The sequence below is a fragment of the Chlorocebus sabaeus genome, chromosome 27 (genome assembly GCF_047675955.1).
Source record: "Chlorocebus sabaeus isolate Y175 chromosome 27, mChlSab1.0.hap1, whole genome shotgun sequence".
NCBI classification, from domain to species: domain Eukaryota; kingdom Metazoa; phylum Chordata; class Mammalia; order Primates; family Cercopithecidae; genus Chlorocebus; species Chlorocebus sabaeus.
This window is the reverse complement of record NC_132930.1, coordinates 48,809,186-48,833,523: the sequence shown is the minus strand read 5'-3', so window position 1 is coordinate 48,833,523 and position 24,338 is coordinate 48,809,186. Positions and strand designations below refer to the sequence as shown.

The 24,338-nt window shown below is 60.5% G+C and overlaps 2 protein-coding genes across 5 annotated transcripts in view; one reads left to right on the top strand and one right to left on the bottom strand.

Annotated features, from left to right (window-relative positions):
* SLC26A1 (solute carrier family 26 member 1) overlaps positions 1 to 18,140 on the bottom strand; it is an 18,826-nt gene extending 686 nt beyond the window's left edge. Inside the window, exons 1-3 of one of the 3 annotated variants that reach the window (XM_037995967.2) lie at positions 14,437 to 18,140; positions 12,281 to 12,883; positions 9,108 to 11,518 (exon numbers count right to left, since the gene is read on the bottom strand). In XM_037995967.2, coding sequence (XP_037851895.1) covers positions 9,989 to 11,518; positions 12,281 to 12,856 — 2,106 coding nt within the window. In that variant the 5' untranslated portion in view covers positions 12,857 to 12,883; positions 14,437 to 18,140 and the 3' untranslated portion in view covers positions 9,108 to 9,988. Of the gene's footprint in view, positions 1 to 9,107; positions 11,519 to 12,280 lie in introns of those variants that run through there. The other 2 variants (XM_037995968.2, XM_073012598.1) reach the window with 2 other exon arrangements.
* Positions 8,120 to 24,338, top strand: IDUA (alpha-L-iduronidase). Of its 2 annotated transcripts, none has more exons than XR_005239628.2 (14): positions 8,120 to 8,366; positions 8,968 to 9,108; positions 20,597 to 20,682; positions 20,866 to 20,973; positions 21,298 to 21,393; positions 21,509 to 21,711; positions 21,812 to 21,991; positions 22,099 to 22,315; positions 22,560 to 22,772; positions 22,864 to 22,985; positions 23,180 to 23,305; positions 23,388 to 23,468; positions 23,845 to 23,945; positions 24,093 to 24,338. XR_005239628.2 is itself a non-coding variant. In XM_008018185.3 (14 exons), exons 1-14 carry the CDS (start codon positions 8,209 to 8,211, stop codon positions 24,224 to 24,226), a joined length of 1,962 nt encoding a protein of 653 aa, XP_008016376.2. In that variant the 5' UTR covers positions 8,139 to 8,208; the 3' UTR covers positions 24,227 to 24,338. The 2 variants fall into 2 exon arrangements, 1 of the variants encoding a protein (XP_008016376.2); XM_008018185.3 differs by having other exon boundaries at positions 8,139 to 8,366; positions 23,388 to 23,464.

Sequence of the window (24,338 nt, the reverse complement as noted above, 5' to 3'; positions counted from 1 at the left end):
GCAAATTTAACAAAACTGTGTGCTGCCCTTGGAAGGGGATCTCCCAGCTTCCTGTCAATCCGTCCCACTGTGTGGACCTGCTGTGCTGGTGCTGTGATGTGGCCCAGGCCAGCACAAACCCGCTGCAGGTCCACATGTCGGCAGCACCACACTCCCTCCCAAGGCAAAGCTACTGGCCCCTTCTAGCTTCCAGAGCTGATTTCCAGAGGCCACACACCTTTGTTCTAAAATTTGTACCTGGGCTTAGTTTTAATCAGGTGCGGTAAGGTGGCAGATGTGGAGACGACTTCCTGCAAAGATGATATATTACATTTCCCAAGAGAAGGGGGCACAGCACACAGGGCCACGGAGTGGTGGGGAGCCCCAGTTCATGGGGGCGCTACAGGAAGGGCAAATGAGGCAGGGTGGACGTTGCCAGGTGAGATCAGGACAGGGTTGGAGTTGGAGCGACTTCCCTGGGTCCTGGGCTCGGCAGCCCCTGGTCAGTCAATACCTCGCCCTGGGGTGACTGAGGACAGGGACACTGGCTTGGTGTGAGTGTGACAAGGAGGCACCTGTGAGCTCTGGGAGCTGTGGTCTCTCCAGGATCAAGACCCCCAAGGCCAGTGCATTAAGAATACAGAAAATAGGCCAGGTGCGGTGGCTCACGCCTAGAATCCCAGCACTTTGGGAGGCCAAGGTGGGCAGATCACCTGAGGTCAGGAGATCGAGACAATCCTGGCCAACATGGTGAAACCCTCTCTCTACTAAAAATATAAAAATTAGCCAGGTATGTTGGCGGGCACCTGTAGTCCCAGCTACTTGGGAGGCTGAGGCAGGAGAATCGCTTGAACCCGGGAGGCGGAGGCTGCAGTAAGCCAGGATTGCGCCACTGCACTCCAGCCCGGGCAACAAGAGCAAAACTCCGTCTCAAAAGAAAAAAAAATGCAGGTAATACGATCAGGATGGACAGGAAGAAAAGAGAAAAAAATTCTACGTACCTGGAGATATAAGCCAGATTTTTAAGACAAAAACCAAGATTTTTGTTTAAGAGGAAAAAAAGGAGGGAAAAAGATGCAGCAGACAGGGGCCATCCTAGGGGGGCAGCTTCCCTCCCCTCCTTCCCTTTTATCAGCCAGAGACAGAAACTAAAAATCAGGGTTTAGGGTGGATCAAAGCCTAAGCAGAAAGAAGGGATGGTGGTGGGGAGAAAGGAAAAAAACAGTAACTACCTAGATACAAGCAGAGAAAACAAAGGCCCAATTTTGCCTGTTCTTTCACCAGGAAAAAATAACGGGTGCCTCATGGTGGGTTTTCACAATCTTGAGGCTGCAGTCGCCCCTTAGGCCCCACACCCTGCACCCAGCAGGGTCTCAACCAGTGACTCCCCAGTCAGCAACCGGCCAGCATGCATTGCGCAGACGTGGCCTCTGCTCCACTCAGGGCCCATTTCAGCCACCTCAAAGCCGAAGCTGCAGTTCACCGCCACCTCCAAGGACACAGCCCACCTTTTCCAGGCTGCGCCGGGACCTCCGCAGACCAGACCTCCTTCAGAGGTGCGGGCCCACATGCATGGAAAACGCCCTCCTACTGTCACAGTACAATATCTTTTAGTTCTTTTTGGGTTCTGGTGGCAACATATTCCTCATTTCCAAATTTTATGTCCAAATAAAAACCAGCCAGGGTGGTGGCTCACGCCTGTAGTCTCAGCACTTTGGGAGGCTGAGGTGGGAGGATCACTTGAGCGCAAGAGTTCGAAACCAGCCCGGGCAACACAGAGGGACCCTATCTACAAAAAATATATAAAAAAAAAATTAGCCAGGCGTGCACATGCCTGCAGTCCCAAGTACTCAGGAGACTGAGGTGGGAGGCCTGCTTGAGACTGGGAGGTCAAGGCTGCAGTAAGCCGTGATTGCGCCACTATACTCCAGCCTGGGCACAGAGCAAGACCCTGTCTAAAAACAAAACAAATTAAAATCTGCAGGCACTCTCGTTAGTGCCCTCAGAGACTCTACTGTAGAGGCGTTGGCAGCCTCTTCTTGGCCAGCTGGCATTTCTCAGCCACCCCGACAGCCATAAGCTGCCCAGCAGCTTCTGATGCAAGAACCAGCAAAAACTTGGCCTTGTGCCATACACTTTTTTTTTGAGACCGAGTCTCGCTCTGTCACCCAGGCTGGAGTACAGTGGCACGATCTCAGCTCACCGCAAGCTCCGCCTCCCGGGCTCACGCCATTCTCCTGCCTCAGCCTCCCAAGTAGCTGGGACTACAGGCGCCCGCCACCTCGCCCGGCTAGTTTTTTGTATTTTTAGTAGAGATGAGGTTTCACCGCATTAGCCAGGATGGTCTCGATCTCCTGACCTCGTGATCCGCCCGCCTCGGCCTCCCAAAGAGCTGGGATTACAGGCGTGAGCCACCACGCCGGGCCAGTGCCGTCCACTCTTAAAACCACAAGTGACTGGCTGACCCCAGGGTCTCCCGGGACAGAGGCTGTCACAGACCCTGAGCTTCTGGCCCCATCCCCAGCTGCCCGTATGCGCTGGGGCATAGGACCAGCGCCCCACAAGCTCAGCTCGGCTGCCGAGGACTCTCTGGGCAGGATGGAGGCAAAGCTGTCCCTTGCTGTCTTCCACCTGTGGGAGGGGGCGGCTTCCCCTGTCTTCAGTGGCTTGCTGGATGCCAAGTGTGGGAGGAGGTCACCTCCCATAGACCCCTGGACTGCCTGGCAAGCCCCGTTGGACTCTCTGAGCAAAGAGAAATGGGCGCATGCCTGAGGGCACGATGCTGCTGGCCACGCTGCCTGGGGAGCCCGGCGATGGCTGCTGCTCCACCCCTGCCCGGATGCCCCGGGTGAAAGATGGACCCGGAAGCAACGTGCCAGGCGTGGTCTCAGCCCTCAGTGACTCTGCCGACCAGCGGCCTTTTCCCCAAGTTTATTTATTTATTTATTTATTTATTTTTATTTTTATTTTTTTTTTCAGACGGAGTCTCGCTCTGTCGCCCAGGCTGGAGTGCAGTGGCCGGATCTCAGCTCACTGCAAGCTCTGCCTCCCGGGTTTACGCCATTCTCCTGCCTCAGCCTCCCGAGTAGCTGGGACTACAGACGCCTGCCGCCTCACCCGGCTAGTTTTTTTTTTTGTATTTTTTAGTAGAGACGGGGTTTCACCGTGTTAGCCAGGATGGTCTCGCTCTCCTGACCTCGTGATCTGCCCGTCTCAGCCTCCCAAAGTGCTGGGATTACAGGCGTGAACCACCACGCCCGGCCTCCCCAAGTTTATTATAAGCCACTGGACCATCACCCAAAAGGTGTCCCCTGCAGGGCAGAGACCTGTGTGAATCTCTTGCCTCACAGAGCCCCAGAATCTAAATCAGAATCGCACACGTCTCTACACACAGCAAGGCCTTCCTCCTGGCCCATCATGGCCGGGTCTGTGTGTCTCCCCACACCTCACTGAAACAAATCCTAGGGACACATTTTAGAACAATCTTTCAATCTCTCCTGAGGCCATTACAGCCTCCCCCGTGTCAAATCCCCCTGCGTCTCCCCTGTACAGGAACACCGAGATTACACTCAGGGCCCGCCTGGACACCCGGGATTATCTCTGCGTCTTAGACACTTCAAGGAATGACGCTTGCAGGCGCTCGCCACGTGAGGCGACAGGCACAGGCCTGGACAGGACGGAGGGCATCTTCTGAAGGCTTTCCTCCCCTCTCCACTTTTCCCTCAGGGCACCTGCGCTGCTGTTGCTGTAAATCCTAATTCCCCAGAAATATGTGAAACCCTGTAACATGATTGTTTTATGTGGTTACGAGTCATTAGGTTTGTACACAATATACCCTTTCTGTTGCTTTTGTTGGGGCTCAGGAAATGACACCCGGAGTGAAGGCCTTGGAAGCCAGGCCTTCTCCTGCCCCCTGTCTCTGGCCCCTTATTCTCCGAGGCAGGTCGTAGAAACCTGAACCCCTTTTCCCCAAAGCCAGCCATAAACCTAAAAGTATGACTCTAATAACTTTCCTGTCTTTCTGTGTAAAAACTGGCCATAAAGGAATTCTCTGGCCTGCCTTGTTTGACTGCAGGTGGTCAGACCCCTATTCCGGGGGGTTGTGCCTCCACCCAGCAAGAAGGAGAGCTGCAGAGAGAGGCTGCCAGGAACCAAAGCACACGGGCCTCACTGGGCCCCCCAGGAGTCTGTTAGCCTGTCAGGTCTTAACCTTTCGTCCAATCCTATTTCCAGACTTCACAGAACCTGAGTATAAAAATGCAGTTTCCCCTGCGCCTTTAGGTCTTTGCTCTGAAAACTCCTGTGTCACATAAAACTACAATCCAAGAAATCTGTGTACCTTTTTGGTGAAACTTCAGACAGGGAGGGGAAGTTTTCCCATCACCCCTGCACTCTTCACTTCTTCCTGCACCTCTGAGCTGGGATTTGGGACTTCCTTCCTTCTACTTGAAGAACACCATTTAATATTGTCTTTTCTCTTTGAAACAGGGTCTTGCTCTGTTGCGCAGGCTGGAGTGCAATGACGCGATCTCGGCTCACTGCAGCCTCTGCCTCCAGGGTTCAAGCAATTCTCCTGCCTCAGCCTCTCAATCAAGTAGCTGGGATTACAGGGATGCACCACCACAGCCAGCTAATTTTTTGTTTTGTGGAAATGGGGTTTCACTATGTTGGTCAGGCTGGTCTCAAACTCCTGACCTCAGGTGATCCACCTGCCTCGGCCTCCCAAAGTGCTGGGATTACAGGCATGAGCCACCGCGCCCAGCCCAATATTTTCTTTCTTTCTTTCTTTGTTCTTTTTCTTTTTTTTTTTTTTAGACAGAATCTCACTCTGTCACCCAGGCTGGAGTGCAGTGGCGCAATCTCGGCTCACTGCAACCTCCACCTCTTGGGTTCAAGCGATTCTCCTGCCTCAGCCTCCCTCCTAGCTGGGACTACAGGCATGTGCGACCATGCGCAGCTAATTTTTTGTATTTTTGTAGAGACGGGGTTTCACCGTGTTAGCCAGGATGGTCTTGATCTCCTGATCTGCCCGCCTCAGCCTCCCAAAGTGCTGGGATTACAGGCATTAGCCACTGCGCCTGGCCCAATATTTCCTTCCTTCCTTCCTTCTTTCCTCCCTCCTTCCGTCTTTTCTTTCTTTCTTTTTTTTTTTTTTGAGATGGAGTCTCGCTCTGTCACTCAGGCTGGAGTGCAGTGGCGCAATCTCGGCTCACTGCAACCTCCACCTCTTGGGTTTAAGCGATTCTCCTGCCTCAGCCTCCCTCGTAGCTGGGACTACAGGCATGTGCGACCATGCGCAGCTAATTTTTTGTATTTTTGTAGAGACGGGGTTTCACCGTGTTAGCCAGGATGGTCTTGATCTCCTGATCTGCCCGCCTCAGCCTCCCAAAGTGCTGGGATTACAGGCATTAGCCACTGCACCTGGCCCAATATTTCCTTCCTTCCTTCCTTCTTTCCTCCCTCCTTCCGTCTTTTCTTTCTTTCTTTTTTTTTTTTTTTGAGATGGAGTCTCGCTCTGTCACTCAGGCTGGAGTGCAGTGGCGTGATCTTGGCTCACTGCAACCTTCACCTCTTGGGTTCAAGGGATTCTCCCGAGTTGCTGGGACTACAGGCGCCCACCACCATGCCTGGCTAATTTTTTGTATTTTTAGTAGAGATGGGGTTTCACCGTGTTAGCCAGGATGGTCTCCATCTCCTCACCTCGTGATCCGCCCGCCTCGGCCTCCCAAAGTGCTGGAATTACAGGCGTGAGCCACCATGCCCGGCCAGTAGACTTTTGTTATACAATATACAAGGCATATTCCAAACTGTGAATGTCCCCATTGTGCACTTTATAATGATTTTTCCTGACCCGGATCCATTCCAGCACCATGCAGTGAGGACTTCTGTTTTTGTTTGTTTTACCTTCCTCCAAGGAAGGTTTACTTTTCTGTCCGCAAGTGTCCAGGTGAGTGGCTCACCTTAATTCTCTCAGGGCTTGAGGTGATTTAAGGCTGGCTTCAGTCCCTGCAAAGACAATTCTGTTTCTGGTTCACCTTTGCTTTTAGGGGATAGCCCTTTGGTGTCCCAAGAAAAGCCCAAAGTCTTTACCAGGCACCACTGCCTGAGCCTCGACTTTTGTCGTGTGGCCATAGCGTGGGGAACGCATCAGTGTGTCACCATGTCTTGTGTGGCTGGGATACGCTGTAGGGGTGTTAGGTCGCGGCCTCAAAGCTGGCCCCACCCCCTCCCGGCTTGGCCCTGCAGAGCTCCTCGGCCTCAGAGCTCCCAGCGCCTTGGACGGTTCCGTGCCGCGCTCTCCAGCTCTGATGGTTGCTCTCAGGAGGCGGCTGGTCTGAAATAATTCAGTTTCTATTGCTGTGTCCAGCGCCACAGTGTGGGACTGGTGGTTTCTTAGTTTTTTTCAGTTCTCTGACGCTTTGAGGAATTGTTTTTAAAGCAGTTTATCTACCATTTTAGTTGTTTTCTCTGGGGTTGTTGGACGGAGGGTCTTACCCGCTGTTCCTGGAGACAGTTCTGTCCTGGCATGTTTTTCTCACCTTTCCCTTCCTTTCTTACCTTTTAGTTTTTCATTGAATTTTATTACTTTTTTTTTGTATTACATTTTTCCTCCCTGCTAATTTGGAATATATACACACTATTTCTCTTTTAAATGGCTAATCATGACATTTTACCTTGCAATTTCAACATAAGAAGTCCTAATGTTAAGAATATTTTAACCCCATCCCCAAAATAAAGACTCAGAACACTGTAACTCTAATGATCCTTCCCCCAACTTACAGAGGATTATTGTCCAGTATTTTCATTTTGTTAGTAGACTGTTCTTTTTTCCTTTCTTTTTTTTGGTACTTTTTTAGAGATGGGGTCTCATTTTGTCAACCAGGCTGGAATGCAGCGGTGTGATCACAGCTCGCCTCAGCCTTGAACTCCTCAGCTCAAGCAATCTCCCACCTCAACTTCGTGGGTAGCTGGGGCTCACAGGCATATGCCATCACATCTGGCTACATTTTTTTTTGTACAGATGGTGTCTTGGTACGTTGCCCAGGCCGATTTCAAGTTCCAGGCCTCAAGTGATCCTCCCGCGTTGGCCTGCAATCCCAAAGTGCTGGCGTTGCAGGTGTGAGCCACCGCACCCAGCCTGTTACTTTGCTTGGATTCACACAGGCATACTGTACTATGGTTGTCCTGTGGTATCCTCGGGGTATTGGTTCCAGGACCCTCAAAGATACCAAAATTTGCAGGTGCTCAAGTACTTCATATAAAATGGCGTAGTATTTGCACATTACCTACGCACATCCCACTGTGTACTTTAGATTACTTATGACCCCTAAAACAATGTAAATGCTCTGTAAATAGCTGTTACACTGTATTGTTTTAAAATGTGTATTATTTTGGCCGCCCGCAGTGGCTCACGCCTGTAATCCTAGCACTTTGGGAGGCCGAGGCGGGCGAATCGCGAGGTCAGGAGATCGAGACCACCCTGGCTAACACGGTGAAACCCCGTCTCTACTAAAAATGCAAAAAAATTACCCGGGTGTGGCGGCGGGCGCCTGTAGTCCCAGTTACTCGGGAGGCTGAGGCAGGAGAATGGCATCAACCCTGTGGAGGCGGAGCGTGCAGCGAGCCGAGATCGCGCCACCGCACTCCAGCCTGGACCACACAGCGAGACTCTGTATTGCTTTAGCTTAAAAACAGTATTTTCAGTCTGCTTGGTTGAATCCATGGATGTGAAGCCAAGTGTAAGGAGGGCCCAGTGTGCTCTTCTGGGATAATTCTCCTTCTTGCTAAAGCGCACGCTTTACTCGGGAGGCTGGGGCGGGAAGATCGCCGCAGCCCCGGAGATGGAGGTTGCAGTGGGCCGAGACCGCGCCACCGCACCCCAGCCTGGGCGACAGAGCAAGACTTTGTCTCAAAAACACACAAAAACAGAGAAAAACATGACAGTAATGGCTCAACTCACATAGCACCAATGGACCAAGCGTTCTTCTGAGCGCTTTCGGAGTCATCGGTCCTCAGAGCAACCCCTGAGGCCTGCCAGGAAGCGGAACTCCAACCCCGCCGGGATCCCGGCTCCCGGAGGCTCCCCAGCCCCGCCCACCCGGCCATCGCCCCGCCCACCAAGGCCCCGCCCCGCCGCGGCGGTCACGTGGGGTGCGCGCCCAGACTCCTATCCGGAGGCGGAACCGGCAGTGCGGCCCGAAGGCCCACAGTCACCGAGCGCGCCCGGCCATGCGTCCCCTGCGCCCCCGCGCGACGCTGCTCGCGGTCCTGGCCTCGCTCCTGGCCGCTCCCCCGGTGGTCCCGGCCGAGGCCCCGCACCTGGTGCAAGTGGACGCGGCACGCGCGCTGTGGCCCCTGCGGCGCTTCTGGAGGAGCACAGGCTTCTGGTGAGCGCTCCGCGCGCCCGCCCGCGGCCTCCGGGACCCTGTGGTCGCACGGGGAGAGCTCGGGCCCCCCCTGACTGCGCACTGTGAGAGCTTCAGAGACCGGAGCTCCCTCCTCTGGGGCCCTGGCTGTCCCGGGCCCGCCCCGCGCCGTGTTTGGGGGTGGGCTCTCCAGCTGAGTGGGTGCCAGGGCGTGAGCCTGGGGCTGGGCCCTGAGCTTGCCCAGTGGCCGCCCCCTGTAGCCCAGACCGATGCCCAGGATCCTGCTCTTTGAGGTAAACCAGGAGTCTCCCGGGAGTGGGACGCCCCTGCAGCAGGACCTGGCCTGCCTGTCCCATTCCCTCCACCTAGAGCTGAGGGCCCGCCTGCCTGGTAGGGCCGGGGCCAGGGCTGGCGTTGGCCCCTCATCTTACGGCCACTCCCGTTCCGCAGGAAGATGGGACCTCCCAACATCGTTGGTCCTAAGGGTCATTTTATTAGTCACTGAGCGCACGCGCAGCGCCTGAATCCCGCGCCCGGGCAGTCCTGGGCTTGAACATGTGTGTGGGCCGCGCTGCCAGCCATGCTGAGGCTCGGGACTGAGCCGCCCCTTTGCTGTCCCCAGCCCCCCGCTGCCACACAGCCAGGCTGACCAGTACGTCCTCAGCTGGGACCAGCAACTCAACCTCGCCTATGTGGGCGCCGTCCCTCACCGTGGCATCGAGCAGGTCCGGACCCACTGGCTGCTGGAGCTTGTCACCACCAGGTGGGCTACGGGTGGGGCCTGGGTGTCCCAGAGCCCCTTACAGAGGCACAGACGGTAGGGGCAGGGCTGGGGGCTGCTCAGAAGACCCCTTGTTCCCCACTTTCCGCCGAAGCACCGTGTCCTTGCTGGCTGTGCTGGGGTGAGGGCTGTGTGCTGGAGGGAGCCCCTGCATGGGGCACGGTGGGCTTCCTGCAGGTCTCCCTGGAAGCTCAGGGTGGGCTGTGCCGCACCTGTCTCCTCGTGCACCCATGAGCATCCCTGTGTGTGTTTGCTGACTGGGCTGGGCAGGGCCAGCACCTGAGAACTGAGGGGAGGTCTTAACTGGTCACAGCACCCTGGGCCCTGATGCTGGTGCAGGTGGCCACCCTGTGACAGGGAAGCACAAGGTGCGAGGGGCACTTGGGTGTGTGGGGCCTTCTGGAAACACAGAGACCCTCATGCTCTTGGCCGGAGCCGCTGGCTCCTAACAGCAGGATGGGCACTAGGCAGGCCAGGGCATAGGGGGTCCTCTTGGCACCTTGGAGGCTGCATAATGTTGGGGGGCCCTTGTTCAAATAAGATGTCAACCCCGAGCGTCAGGCCAGGCCCATCCCTTCTGAGCCGAGGGACAGCAAGGGTGTGGAGCATTGAGACCCAGCCAGCACTATGGGCCAGCCTGTCTTGGAGGCAGAAGTTCTTGATTTCTGAGTGTTTGGGTCCTGCGTGTGATCAGAGGGCCTCCTTCCCCAGTCGGGGTTCCCCGGTTTCCCCAGGGCAGCTGTGGCACAAGAGTGCAGCTCTTGGGCGGCTCCTCCCTGGGAAGGGTCTCAGCAGTGGCTTGCAGACGTCTGCTGTGGGCGCCCCTGGAGGGAGCAGAGGCTGCTGGACAGACCTGGCCCTGCTATGGGTGGGCATCAGTGGCCTCCAGCTCCCTGTGGCGGGCTCGTGCTGTCTGCACAGCATCGTGCACACTGAGAAACAGCTGCTCCTCCTCAGCCACGTCCCCAGGGCCCTCCCCGAGGAAGCCTCCTCTGCTCAGAACATCTCTCACAGTGGGGCTGCAGCAGGCTAGCAGCAGGCTGATGCCCAGGGCCCCGTAGTCTCGGCGCAGGTCCTGCAGTGTGGTCACGCCGGCTGCGTCCAGGAACAGCAGCGGGGCGCAGTCGATGACCACTGTGTGGAAGCCGGCCGCCGCAGGCGCCAGCGCAGCCCTGCTGCTAACCGCACCCAGGTCCTTGCCCTGGGCAGGGCTTCCATCGCCGACCTCCCACTCTGAGCCCCGCTCCTTCCTCCTGGCAGCCACGCACCCCGCGTCCAGCCCCGTGAGGCTGTAGAGTGACCGCAGGAAGAAGTCCTTGTTGGCATAGTACAGCGGCCCCCCGAAGCGGAACACCCGCACGCCGGGCTCGGGGACGAGGCCCTCGAACTCTGTGGCATCCTCGTAGAAGGCTGAGTTCCCGATGCGGGCCAGCAGGGTGGCGCGTGGGCGTTGGGTGCGGCCGGCCAGGCTGAGCAGCGAGAGGATGACGCCGGCCAGCAGCCCGGCCTCTGTGCTGACCAGCATGCAGGTGGCCGCGGTGCCCGCCCAGACCAGCGCGTCGGCCGGGCTCATCTGCCACAGCCGTGGGAGGTCCCACACCTTGCGCAGGGCCCCCCGCAGGCTGACCACGATGACACAGGCCAGCACGCTTCGCTGGAGGTCGTGGAACAGCGGTGCCAGCGCCAGCAGCACCAGCAGCACCACAGTGGCGCTGACCACACTGGACAGCTGTGTCCGGCAGCCAGTGGCTGTCTTCACCAGACTCTTGGCCAGAGCGGCGCTGGTGGCAAAGCAGTGGAGGAAGGCGGGTAGCACGTTGCAGCAGCCCACAGCCAGCAGCTCCTGGTTGGCGCACACAGAGTAGCCATGGTTGCGGGCGAACATCTCCGCCAGCGAGATGGAGAAGGCCGCGCCCACGAGGGCCAGGGCCACGGCATCCAGGGCCACACGCTGCATCAGCCTGGGCTCCGGGACCTGAGGGGGCATGAAACCCGTGGGGATGTCGCCGGCCACGCTGGAGCCAAAGCGCCTGTGGAGCTGCCCGAAGTGGGACACGAGTGTAGCCACCACGATGACCAGCAGCTCCGTGGGCAGGGGCACCCGCAGGCGGCGTCGGTAGCGGTCTGAGAGCTCCTTCGCAGCTAGCAGCACCACCAGGCACACCGTGCTGGTGACCACGTCGCACACGTTGGCCTGCCCAGCACTGCGCAGCAGGCTTAGCCATGTGAGGACCACCATGCCAGGCCCCTGGTGCCGTGGGATCCGCACACCCAGCAGGTGCTTGAGCTGTGAGGTCAGGATGGTCACGGAGGCCCCCATAGCAAAGCCGTCGAGCAGTGGCTGTGAGAGGTAGGCAGACACGAAGCCCAGCCGGAGGACGCCCATGAGGACCTGTGGACGGAGTGCAGTCAGGCCAGCAGGCGCCTGGCGGGAGCCACGTGCCCCTCACCAGCACCTGGCGTGGCCCGAGGGGTGGTGGTCACGGCACAGGGCCTGACAATTCTGTTGCGGCACCATATGTTCCAAATCAGACTCCTCACACGGGCCTGTGTTCTGGCTCCACGCGTGCTCATGCCTGCAGACACTTGGGACATCCACACGGGCGTCACACGTGCACGCAGTTGGCCACAGACACATGTAACCTTCTCACGTGCAGAAGCCCGTTTTATTTCAGAATTAAGATCTCTGGCATCAGAAGGTAGCCCCTTCCTCCTGCTTCCCACACGTGGCGCCCACTACCCCCCATGCAGATGTGGAGCCAATGGGGGCCAAGGTGGACAGGCCAAGGCAGGAGACATTCAGGGATGGGGAGGCCATCCCCCACCCCACCTAGGACAGAAGGCCTGGGAGGCCACATGGCCTCAGTCTGGCACCACTGAGCCACAGCCACACCTGGCCTGCTGGCCCCCACCCAGGCCGTGGCCCAGTAGGCCGGCTCCCTGTGCCCCTCCCCTCCTGCACCCACAGCCCCTCTGCATCAGTGCCTCACTCTGGGATGCCCCGGCACGCCTCAGGTCTGCCCAAGCCTTGCTGTCTTGGGCCAGCACCTCCTCTGCCAACTCTGTGCTTGCCCCCAGCCTTGCCCTTGTGGATGGCCAGCACCTAAGGGGGGGTGCCCTGGGCCCCTCCCTGTGCCCAAGCGGAGCTCCTCACCTGGTAAAGCCCGGTCATCAGCGTGAGGGCGGTGGCAATGCGGATGGCGTAGCAGTCACGCCCGCAGTCCAGCATGACAGCTGAGCTGTTGAGGATGCTGCTGTTGGCCCCAGGCTGCAGGCCGTCCTGGGAGGGGTCGAAGCCGGCCAGCTGGAGCTCCCGGTCCACCACCTGCCCCACCATGAGGCAAAGCAGGCTGAAGATGCCCACGGAGACGTGCCGAGAAGTGCCCATGAGGAAGTAGATGAGGTTGGCGAAGAAGGACGTATAGAGGCTGTAGATGGGCTGCAGCCCGGCCAGCAATGAGTAGGCGATGGCCTGAGGCACCAAGATGATGCCGATGACCAGCCCGGACATGACGTCACCTGCCAGGTACTCCCGCGGGCGGTACTGACGCAACCAGCGCGTGGCGGGGAGCAGGTCCTGCACCAGCGCCCGGGCGCACAGCACGCTGCACGAGCAGCTCCGCCACAGCCTGGCCTTCAGCATCTCACACAGACCCTGGGGTGCTGGGCGCTGCCGTCGGACCAGCACCGGCCCTCTGTCCTGCTGCAGAGGCTCAGGGGACTCGTCCATCCTGCAGCGTCAGGTCCTGTGGCCAACCTGCAGCCGAGAAGAGGGCATGGTCACAGGAGCCCCTGGATCCAGGGCCAAACGACAAGGTCCCGGGCAGCAGCGGGCCCCTTGGGGCGGACCCCTCACCCACCCAGGGCTGGGGATTGGTGCTGGGCCTTCTCCGGGCAGTGCGGGCCCCAGCCCCCTGCCCGGTATGGATGGACGCCAGGCCCTGGCGGCTCCAGAACCCATCGTGGGGTGAGATGGGATTACGACACCAAGCCCATACCACGGGCTGTGCTGAGGCCAGCAGCGCTGAGGGGCGGAGTGGCAGGACCCTGTCCAGGCTCAGCTGTGGCCCACTGGCTCTGCATTTCCTGCCTGAAACCCACCCTGTAGCCTCCTGAAGCTCACCCGCCCAATGGGGAGGGAACAGGCTGGGCTGCCACCGCACACACGTGTGCCTGGGGTCAGAATGTCACAGTCAGTGGACACAGGTGCAGGCAAGCCTGAGTCCGGCTGCTCTGCGTCCACCTCCCGCTCCCCAGGCCGGCGAACAGTCCTGCTGTCCCCCCCATGTCCACACCAGAACCCTCCATTCCCCATCCAAACCATCGCCTCCTCTCTCGGAGACACCCTCCCCACCCCTCCGCAACCTGCCCTGTGGGTCCTGGGGCTGGCGGAAGTCTCAGGAAGAGGCCTCCTACGTCTCTGCCAAGCCTTGTGGGTGCTGGGACCCCAAGTCTGCCGGGGGAGCAGCGTTCAGACACCAGCCCAGCCCATCCGCTTGGCCTTGGAACAGAATCTGAGAGTATGCCTAGACAGGGGCCCCATAAGGGCCAGCTGGGAGGGGAGGAGGGTGACTGGCATGTTTCCCCTGCCCAGACAGTTCTGGGACGTGAGGTGCCCCTTCCCAGGCTGCACCAGCTCACTGTGGAACGGCCATGATACACTGTCCCGAGGCAGCACGGAGAGGACCTAGCCCGCTGCACACAGCCACCCTGGGCTGGCAGAGCCGGAAGGGCACCTGACCTTTCCTTTGCCCTCGGAAAGCACCGTGGCGTTAGGGAGGTGGTGCTTAGAGGCCTGACCGGTCCCATGTGAGGCCCTGGGTCTGTCCTGTTTGCCGGCTCCAATGTACTTTCGCTTTAAAAACTTCTCAGCAATGTTAGGCAAAGACTTTGCTCCCAGGACACCAGGTGCCCAGGACACCCTGCAGCCTGGGCTAAGCCTGCTATTTGCACGCTGGCCCAGGGTGTGGGAGCTGCAGTCTCCTGGGGGGTGTGTTGGAGGAGTGGGTCAAGCCTGGTAGGTTGACACACGCAGGCTGGGCACTGCATCCCCGGGGCCCAGAGCAGGGGTCCTGGACCTCAGGCAACATTGCAAGAGTTGTGTCCCCGTCCGTGGAAGACCCCACCACACTGGGTCCTTGGATGCCCTGAAGCCCACCCCAAGCCCCTGGGGTCCAGGTGTGTACAGTAGGGCCACCTGCCTTGAGCCTGAGGGTGCCCCTAAGAAATCACGAGTCCAGGGCATTTCTGGCCTCGGCTCCCACGCCCCCCTCTGCTACGACTGAGATCTGGGCCCAGGATGGTTCTTACCTGAGGGAGTCCTCACAGGTGCAGAGGGCCCTGGGATGGCGAGGGGCTGGCAAGACCACTGAGGACCGCAGGGCCCTCTGGCTCCCGTGAGCGGCTGGGAGAGTGGAGGTGGTGGCTCTGGCGCCGACCTGCAGGCAGTGGTCTGTGCACTGGGCTCTGCAGTTGAATTATTTACTTACAGATTGCTGAGTCACGGGTTTATCCAGCCATGTTACCTGATCGGCAAATCCGGGAGTTGAACTGTAATCAGGCTCGTGGTAGTTAGAGCTGTGTGGGCCTCTGATGAGCTCCCAGCCTCCCAGGAGCGGCTGCAGCTGTGGCTCTGCAGCCCTGTCTGGAGGGCTTAGGGACCAGCGGGAGGCAGGGGCTCAGGGGCTGAGCACAGGCAACCCTTCAGCTCTGGGGTCTGGGGTTGACTGCAGCAGCCTTCAAACCCAGGCAGGGCTGAGGGAGGGTTGGTCTCCGTGTCCAGTTGGTGGACACCCTCCTGGTCCTGCAAGGAGCCAGCCTGGTTCAAGCTGGAGCAGGGTGGAGGCTGACAGCCAGCTCAACACAAGGCTGCTGGTGTGTGCAGATGTGTATGTGCTCACTGCCAACGGCAAGGGCTGCCGGGGGTCAAGATGCCATGACTGGCCAGGGGCAGGAGTCCTGGTCTGCCCAGACCCAGCGCCGACCCGCAGTGCCTGGTCACCCTCACGGCTCCTCTGCCCTCCCCTCTACCATAGACTGGGACCGGCAGTGCCTGCTTTATACGGCTGGTGTGAAGATAAATGATTTCTGAAAGTGAACTTCAATTAAGCCCACACATGACAATAAGGGTGAGCTGCTTTTTAAAAAGGAATTATTGGCCAGGCACGGTGGTTCACTCTTGTAATCCCAACACTTTGGGAGGCCTAGACAGGAGGACTGCTTCAGGCCAGGAGTTCAAGACCAGCCTGGTCAACATAGTGAGATGCTCCTCACCTTTTCTTTTTTCTTTTCTTTTCAAGGCAGAATCTTGCTCTGTTGCCCGGGCTGGAGTGCAGTGGCGTGATCTCTGCTCACTGCAAGCTCCGCCTCCCAGGTTCACACCATTCTCCTGCCTCAGCCCCCCGAGTAGCTGGAACTGTGGGCACCTGCCACCACGCCCAGCTAATTTTTTTGTATTTTTAGTAGAGACGGGGTTTCACTGTGTTAGCCAGGATGGTCTCGATCTCCTGACCTCGTGATCCGCCCGCCTTGGCCTCCCAAAGTGCTGGGATTACAGGCATGAGCCACCGCGCCCGGCCAACCCCTGCCCTCCAACCTTTACAAAACTCACAAGTAAAGAATTAGCTGGGTGTAGTGGTGTGTGCCTGTATCCCAGATACTCAAGCGACTGAGGTGGGAGCATGACTTGAGTGCAGGGGTTTGAGGCTGCCATGAGGTACGATTGTGCCACTACACCCTAATCTAGGCCACAGAGCAAGAACCTGTCTCAAAAACAAATGGTATCACTGGCCCAGCACTTTGGGAAGCTAAGGTAGGAGGATCGCTTGAGCCCGGGAGGTCCAGGCTGCAGTGAGGTATGATTCTACCTTCACTCCAGCCTGAAAGTCTGTCTGTTTTTCTTTTTCTTTTATTCTTTTTTCTTTTTTTTTTTTTTTGAGACGGAGTCTTGCTCTGTCGCCCAGGCTAGAGTGCAGTGGCACGATCTCGGCTCACTGCAGCCTCCGCCTCCCAGGTTCAAGCGATTCTCCTGCCTCAGCCTCCTGAGTAGCTGGGACTACAGGCGTGCACCACCACGCCCGGATAATTTTTGTATTTTTAGTAGAGGCAGGGTTTCACTATGTTGGTCAGGCTAGTCTTGAACTCCTGGCCTCATGATACACTCGCCTCGGGCTCCAAAAGTGCTGGGATTACAGGTGTGAGTCACCATGCCCGGCCGGTTCTGTCTCGAAAAAAAAAAAATTCCTTGGGAGCCTCAGGTCCCCCCCCGCCCCCCGCCACTTTGACAGTGAGTATTGCTTGGGAGCCTGCACCGGGCACCTGTGGCCAGAGGGTGAGTGTAACAAGGGGCTGCAGGCCTCAGTGCTCTCCCATCCCAAGGGAGGCCAGGAGGCTGTGGTGGGTCCCTCAGGTGGAGCTGGAAGGCCAAGCTGGCCCTGGCACCTTGGGCAGCCTGACTTGGTCCTGGGAACAGAAGTCACAAGGTCTATTTCTCCTGTCTGCGTGGGATTGAAGCCAAGGGTCTCGCAGAACCAGCTGATGTGCTGGGGCTTCATTCCCCCCAGGACATGGACCAGACATTGATGGGGCAGAGCCCCAGAGGGAGGAGTCCCTGGACACTCACTCCACCAAAGGTACCTCCTCGTGGAAGCCATCTGCCAAGCCCTGCTAGTTCCCCACAGCCCTGGGTCGGCCCAGGGAAGACCGGGCTGCAGTCCCCCCCATTTGGAGGTGAAATGGGAGTGGAATGTAGTTGGGGTGGCCACAGAGTAGGAGACACTGAAAGTGTGAGATGTGGACAGGGCTGAACAGGCTCCAGGGTCTCGTACCCCCGTAGCCTCCACCTGGGATGCCCTCTCCAAGTCTCGTTTCTCCTCAGAGCCCCTGCCCTGTCCTCCAGAGTCTAAGCCCTCGCTCCCACCCCTGCCTAACCTGGGCCCCAGTGGTCCCTGGGAAGCAGCTGTTTGCCCAGCAGTTGGGAGCTGTGCTCTAAGAAGCAGTTGGCCAGTGGGTGGGATAAGGCAGTCACGCAGGGCCTCAGGCCCCTCGCTGGGACAGATAAGGACCTCTCTGGGTGCAGCCACCGGAAGGGTGGTTGGAGAACTGGGGAGACCCAGGGGGCTGGGATTGCCCCCTCAATGTCTCCCTAAAGGAGCCAGGGAGGACCTGGGTGCTGGAGCAGGGGTGGGCGCCTGGTGCAGACGCCTGCATGCAGGGTAGGGTGGGCAGTGTGGGGCCACAGAAAAACCTCGAGTGGGAGGTGTCCCTTCCCCCTCAGGAAGGGTGGTGGAGGTGTCCAGAGGTTGGCTTGTGGGGACCCATGGTGAGATTTTAGGCAGGCAAGCATAGTTCAGGAACAGCCTCAGCCACACCGCAGGGGCCTGGCCTCAGGGGTCTTCTGTAGGCATTGGGCCTCAGGCCCTTTTAGTCCCCACCTAGGCTGGGTGTCGAAAGCAGGTGAGGTCATCATTATAGGATCCTTGGGGTCTGACCGGCCCCTCTCCCACGTGTCTGCCTCAGTTTCTCTGAGCACTGAGGCAGTGGCTGGTGCTGCCCTGTGGTCAGGCCCAAAGGCTGAGTGCCCAGAGATCCAGAGAGAGTGGGTAGCATATTCTACCCCAAGCCAGTGCGCGCACAGGGCTGCCGACACCTTCCTTCCCTGCTTGGCCCCAGCAACTGGGACCTACCTGAACCGCCCTCCGGCCTGATCCCGTGGCCAGTTTTGTGCCACACGCTTACTTCCTCAGTTTTGTCTTTAAATCAGCCCTTTTACATTGGAGTCCATTTACTGGGAAAGGAGACTTGGTATCCTTGCCTCCCACCCGTGGAAAGAAGCCCGGCTGACAGGGCTTTGGGACCGGACCCAAGTTTATTCCCAGTGACCCTCCCGCGGGTGGGCGTGCTCCGAGGTCTGGAGAAGAGGAGGCCCCGGCCCTCACCCTCTAGCACCTGAGTCCCCTTCGTCCTGGCCACAACTGCAGCTTCTCCCGAGAGGCACTTCTCCAGTGCCCGCCCTGCGCCCCCAGCCCAGCGATCCCGGCCTCTGCCCCTGACCCGCAATCTCCTTCACCCTCAGGAGCGCTGGGCCCTGCTCCCCACCCCGCGCGGTGTGCCCCCCCGACCACCTGCGAACCCCCATGCACGCGCGGCCCCGCCCCGCGCCCCCACCGCTGAGCACGCGCGCCCCACGCACTCACCAGGCCCGGCAGCCGCGCGGTCCTCCCGGCGCACGCGCTCAGGCCCAGGGGCGGGGACGCGGGGCCCCAAGCGGCCGCCCAGCCGCGACCGCGCGGTGAATGAGCGCGTTGTGCGGCCGCCGCGGCCCCAGCGACACCCGGAGCGGGGTCTGGCAGAGCTGATGCAGAGCTCCGGCCCTGGGGGTGGGCTGCGCGCTCCATCTCGCCCGCCCAGTACTTCCCAGTGGGGGCCAGGCGGAGGGTGGGGCCTGGGGTCTGTAGACCGACCCCGGGGTTCCTGGGGGCGGGGGTCCCTGTCCCGGGCTCCCCTCGCTGCGAAGCTGGCCCTGCCAGATGACACTCGGGCACCTTGAGTGTCAGGCTAGGGACATCTCTGACGCTGGGGCTCCCCCCGCTAGCCCGTGTCAGGGGCCGCCGGGCTATCGCCTTGGGGTTCTGCAGAGAAAACCTGAAGCCCAGCTGGGCCTTCACTTTCCTCCAGGTCACCTTGTCCTGCTACTCCAACTCCGTGGGACTTTGGAATGCGCCTTTTGGGCATTTAATTTGTATCCAAGTGCTTCTCAAGTCACTTCTTTGCTACCACTGTGTTCTTTTGGATAGAGGGGACGGGAGGTGGTAGGGGCTGGGTGGGGTGGACACCAGGGACTCCTGCTGCTCCTGCAGCCCTGGGTACAGGAGCAGGTGGGGACCAGCAGAGGCGGGGCAGAGCAGGAGCCCACACCTGAAGGCTGTAGACTCCAGCTGAGGCTCTGCGTTGATCTTCTACACCGTGGGAGGACCAGAAGGGAGGCGTTGAGGTATCCAGACCTTTGCTGTGGAGCTGGGGGTGCTGTGGCATGGGGAGATTGACAGGGACCTGTATAGGGCCAGATTCCAATCCATGGTGGTAACCCCGTCCCCCACCACTGCAGATGGGGCACAAACCCAGCTGTCATAGGAGGTGCTCACCTTCTGTGTGGCATCCGCAGGAATGCCAGCCTGGCCAGCCTGGCCAGCCTGGTCTCTGCTTCTCCAGGCTCAAGGCTGGCTGCTATTCCATTCACCCCATCCCCCTTCCCTCAGGCCAGAAGCATCACCCACAGCCCCAGACCCCTGCACACCAGCCTCCTCACCCAGTTCACCCTCAGATGTTCAACTCCACATGGCCAAAACCGAGACCAGTCTCACTGCAAGCTCATCCACCCGCCCAGCTGCTCAAGCTGAAATCCACAGTTGCCCTGGACCACTTCCCCTACCCCCGCACTAGCTCACCTCAAACCTCATCAGTCCATCTGCTCCAGCCTCTGCTCACAACCTGCACAGCCACCACCCAGTCTGGGCACCATACCTCTCTGGGCCACCACCATGGTCCCCAGCCAGTCTTCAGCTCCCACCCTGACTCCAGTGGGCTGCCAGAGGGATCCTTGAAAAATGCCCTGGCACTGCTCACTCAGAACGCTGAAAGGCATCCCTGTTTTTTTCCTGGTCAGGGTCCCATGCTCAAAGCAGTCACTTCCAGACGCCGTGGAGCCTCATCTCCTGTGATATCCACCCTGATTCTGTCCCAGGCCCACCAGCTGCCTCCCTACTCCCTGATTATCATGTGCACATTCCTGTCCCAGAGCCTTTGCACTGGCGATGGCATCTGCTGCCTGGACGTCTTCCTGCTGGCCGGTCCCATTGTGTAGTAGCCTTAGGTGTCTCCTCAGAGAGGTCCCTCGCTGGCCATCAGGCTCCTCACTCCCTATCATATCCCCTTCACCAAAGATTCCCATTCCCCGATGATGCCTGTCCCCTTGGAACATAGGCCCTGTGGAAATTCAGCCCTGTCTGCAAGTGCAGTGGCAGGGCAGCCGCCTTCTCCCTTTCCTGCCCGCCCATGTTGCCTCTTAGGGTGTGGGAGGGAAAATGGGGCACTCCTGGGCCTCCAGGAGGTACAGAGAACGAGACTGGGTTGCCTACCAGGTCCTGCCTAGCTCCTGACCCCTGGCCCCTGCCCCTCAGGACCTGCCTGCCTCGTCCCACTGAGCCTCAGGGCTATTACGAACCCCCACCCGAAGTCTTCCATCTCTTGATGGTGTCAGGTTGGGGGGTCTCCATGTACAGATACTGTAGTTCACACTCGGCTTTCATAGGGTTGATGATTTTCCAAGGGGAAGGGCCCGTCGGGAAGCCGGGATCTGAGTCCCGGGTGGCACCTTGCAGGGTCTCACATGCTCTGTTGTGGCCACGGTTCCAGCCTGGAGCATGGAGCTGTGTGGGCACCCTGCGTCCTGACGATGACCGTCCTTCTGCAGGGGGTCCACTGGATGGGGCCCAAGCTACAACTTCACCCACCTGGATGGGTACCTGGACCTTCTCAGGGAGAACCAGCTCCTCCCAGGTGAGCTGTGGGCTCTGCCCTCCCAGCCCTCCTGCACCCTCTTGCCCTGCCTACCCTCTCCCTCACCCAGCCCCTCCGGGTCCTTGGATGTCCATTCAGGGCTGGCCTTGGTGCCAGAGCACAACCTGGCAGAGCATGGGTGTCGTGTGTGGTGGGCAGTGGGGCAGCCCTCCTGTGTTCCAGGGTTTGAGCTGATGGGCAGCGCCTCGGGCCACTTCACCGACTTTGAGGACAAGCAGCAGGTGTTTGAGTGGAAGGACTTGGTCTCCAGCCTGGCCAGGAGATACATCGGTGGGCAAGCACAGGCCCCTGGTGGGAGCGGGGTGGGGGGGGATGGGGTGGGGACAAGGGATACCTGCACCTTGATCGGTGCAGGCCCTTGGGCCCCAGGCTCGGGGGTCCTCCTGGGCAGGCTGCACCCCTGTCACCTAGGCCACCACCCAGGTCTTAGATCCCTTTGAGCCAGGGCTTCCTGATGTGGGGCAGGAGGTTGGCCTGTGTGGAGGTGGGGTTCATCTTAAGCCAGATGCCCTTCATCACTTTGCACCCTCCCTCCGTGGGAGTCACTGAGGCGAGATTCACCTGTGCTGGGGGGACAGCAGGGCTCCACTGCAGGTAGGTACGGACTGGCGCATGTTTCCAAATGGAACTTCGAGACGTGGAACGAGCCGGACCACCACGACTTTGACAACGTCTCCATGACCATGCAAGGTGTGCACCACTTCCTGGGATCCTGCCCGGCTGAAAGCGGGCAGAGGAAGGCAGGAGCAGAGGCTAAGCCGCTGGTCCCCAGGGCAGGTGTAGACGCAGCGCTCCCCCGGTCCAGGCTTCCTGAACTACTACGATGCCTGCTCGGAGGGTCTGCGCGCGGCCAGCCCGACCCTGCGGCTGGGAGGCCCTGGCGACTCCTTCCACACCCCACCGCGATCCCCGCTGAGCTGGGGCCTCCTGCGCCACTGCCACGACGGTACCAACTTCTTCACCGGGGAGGTGGGCGTGCGGCTGGACTACATCTCCCTCCACAGGAAGGTGCGCCCTACTCCTCCGCCCGTCCCAGGGTTCTGCGCCCTCAGCGGCGGTGCCCGGGGAGGCGCTGACCCTGGTGGTACTGAGGCGGCCACACCCGCAGGGTGCGCGCAGCTCCATCTCCATCCTGGAGCAGGAGAAGGCCGTCGCGCAGCAGATCCGGCAGCTCTTCCCCAAGTTTGCGGACACCCCCATTTACAACGACGAGGCGGACCCGCTGGTGGGCTGGTCCCTGCCCCAGCCGTGGAGGGCTGACGTGACCTATGCGGCCATGGTGGTGAAGGTGGGTCGGCCCAACGCCCTGCGCGCCCCCCAGCCACCTTCCTCCTGGGACAGGACAGGCGAGCTGTGGCCGTGCCTCGCGGTCCCAGCCGCCCTGGACATCCGCAGGTCATCGCCCAGCATCAGAACCTGCTACTGGCCAACACCAGTTCCACCATCCCCTACGCGCTCCTGAGCAACGACAATGCCTTCCTGAGCTACCACCCGCACCCCTTCGCGCAGCGCACGCTCACCGCGCGCTTCCAGGTCAACAACACCCGCCCGCCGCACGTGCAGCTGGTTCGCAAGCCGGTGCTCACAGCCATGGGGCTGCTGGCGCTGCTGGGTGAGCCCGGGCCGCTGGGGTGGGCCGGCCAGGGCCCTCCCGGCTGAGGAGCGGCTCCTGCGAAGGCCCCGCTGCGGGGAGCACGCCTCTTCCAGCCGCACGCTTCCCGGGGTCGGCCTCCGCGTGGCAGGGCCTGGGGACTCCTTCATGAAGGGGAAGGGGAGCGAGTGGTGGGAGGCCCGGTCCTGGGTCGGGGGGCGGCGGGGCAACGACCCCACGCGGCGACGGTCCCCGCGTCCCGCAGACGAGGAGCAGCTCTGGGCCGAGGTGTCTCGGGCCGGGACGGTCCTGGACAGCAACCACACGGTGGGCGTCCTGGCCAGCGTCCACCGCCCCGAGGGCCCAGCCGACGCCTGGCGTGCCGCCGTGCTGATCTACGCGAGCGACGACACCCGCGCCCACCCCAACCGCAGCGTCGCGGTGACGCTGCAGCTGCGCGGGGTGCCCCCCGGCCCGGGTGAGCTGGGGTCCCAGGGAGGTCTCTGGCCCCGCCAGGGCTCTGGAGGGGGCGGCCCGGGGAGCCGAGGCCTGAGCGTCGGGCCCCGCAGGCCTGGTCTACGTCACGCGCTACCTGGACAACCGGCTCTGCAGCCCCGACGGCGAGTGGCGGCGCCTGGGCCGGCCTGTCTTCCCCTCTGCTGAGCAGTTCCGGCGCATGCGCGCGGCCGAGGTGGGTGGGCCGCGGAGGGGCGAGGGGCTGGGCCGGGGTCCCAGGAGGGTGGACGGGGGGTGGGGACCCGGGGCGGGGTCCCCGAGGTGGTATGGGTAGGAGGCAGAGCTGTGGGCCGGGGGCGTTCGCCCTGAGGTCGGGCCGAGCGTCCCCAGCCCCCCTGGAGAACCCTGAGGACCCGCCACTGCGCCCAGGACCCGGTGGCCGCGATGCCGCGCCCCTTCCCCGCCAGCGGCCGCCTGACCCTGCGCCCCGCGCTGCGGCTGCCGTCGCTTCTGCTGGTGCACGTGTGCGCGCGCCCTGAGAAGCCGCCCGGCCAGGCAAGTGGCAATCCCCCAACCCGCGCTGTGGCCCGCCCGGACTCCTCCTCCCCGACCCCATCACAGCCCCTCCCTCCCCCAGGTCACGCGGCTCCGTGCCCTGCCCTTGACCCAAGGGCAGCTGGTTCTGGTCTGGTCGGATGAACACGTGGGCTCCAAGTGCGTGAGTGGGGCCGCCCCTCCCCCTGCCTAGTCCTAGGCACGCCCCTGGGTCCCGACCCCTTCACCCATGCGGTCACTCGGGCCACTCGCCATGGCCCACCAGCTCCTTCCCTCGAAGCCCCGCGTCCCTGCCCTTCACCCCACACGCTGTGGGCCACTGCACCAGGCCCTGCTAGTGGGATGTGCGTTCTCCTATGGGACATGAAGTGGACAGTTAGGCTCCAGCCCTCTCCTGTCTGGGCAGGAAGAGTGCCCAGGGGCTGGGGAGGTGCCGCGGAGGGGCTTGAGGGAATGGTGCTCTGGGCCACCTGCCCTGCCTGCCCCGGCTTTTGAGGACCGTCTTGACCCTAGCCTTGGTCTTGGCCTGACCTCCCCAGGTGCCTGTGGACATACGAGATCCAGTTCTCTCAGGATGGTAAGGTGTACACCCCAGTCAGCAGGAAGCCATCGACCTTCAATCTCTTTGTGTTCAGCCCAGGTGCGCCCACCACCCGCTGCCCTGGTCTCAGCCACCCCATTCTTCGACCTCAGGGCAGTGTTGGGTGGGGCCCTTGAGAAGCCTGGGGTCAGGAGGCTTTTGGGCAGGGGCAGGTTCAGGTTGGCACACGTGTCCCCGTGTCTCCAGATACAGGTGCTGTCTCCGGCTCCTATCGAGTTCGAGCCCTGGACTACTGGGCCCGACCAGGCCCCTTCTCCAACCCTGTGCCATATCTGGAGGTCCCTGTGCCAAGAGGGCCCCCACCCCCTGGAAATCCATGAGCCTGTGCTGACCCCACTGGGCTGCACCTCCACTGGCAGTCAGCGAGCTGGGGTTGCACCGCGCCCACGCTGCCCTCCCATCACCCCTTTTGCAATATATTTTTATATTTTA

Bases quoted from the DNA above. Each gene is read 5' to 3' on its own strand.
- IDUA (XM_008018185.3), top strand. From the start codon at position 8,209: ATGCGTCCCCTGCGCCCCCGCGCGACGCTGCTCGCGGTCCTGGCCTCG. The intron at 9,109-20,596 runs GTGGGCTACGGG...GTCCTTCTGCAG, and splicing joins CTGGAGCTTGTCACCACCAG to GGGGTCCACTGGATGGGGCC. The intron at 23,306-23,387 runs GCAAGTGGCAAT...TCCCTCCCCCAG, and splicing joins CTGAGAAGCCGCCCGGCCAG to GTCACGCGGCTCCGTGCCCT.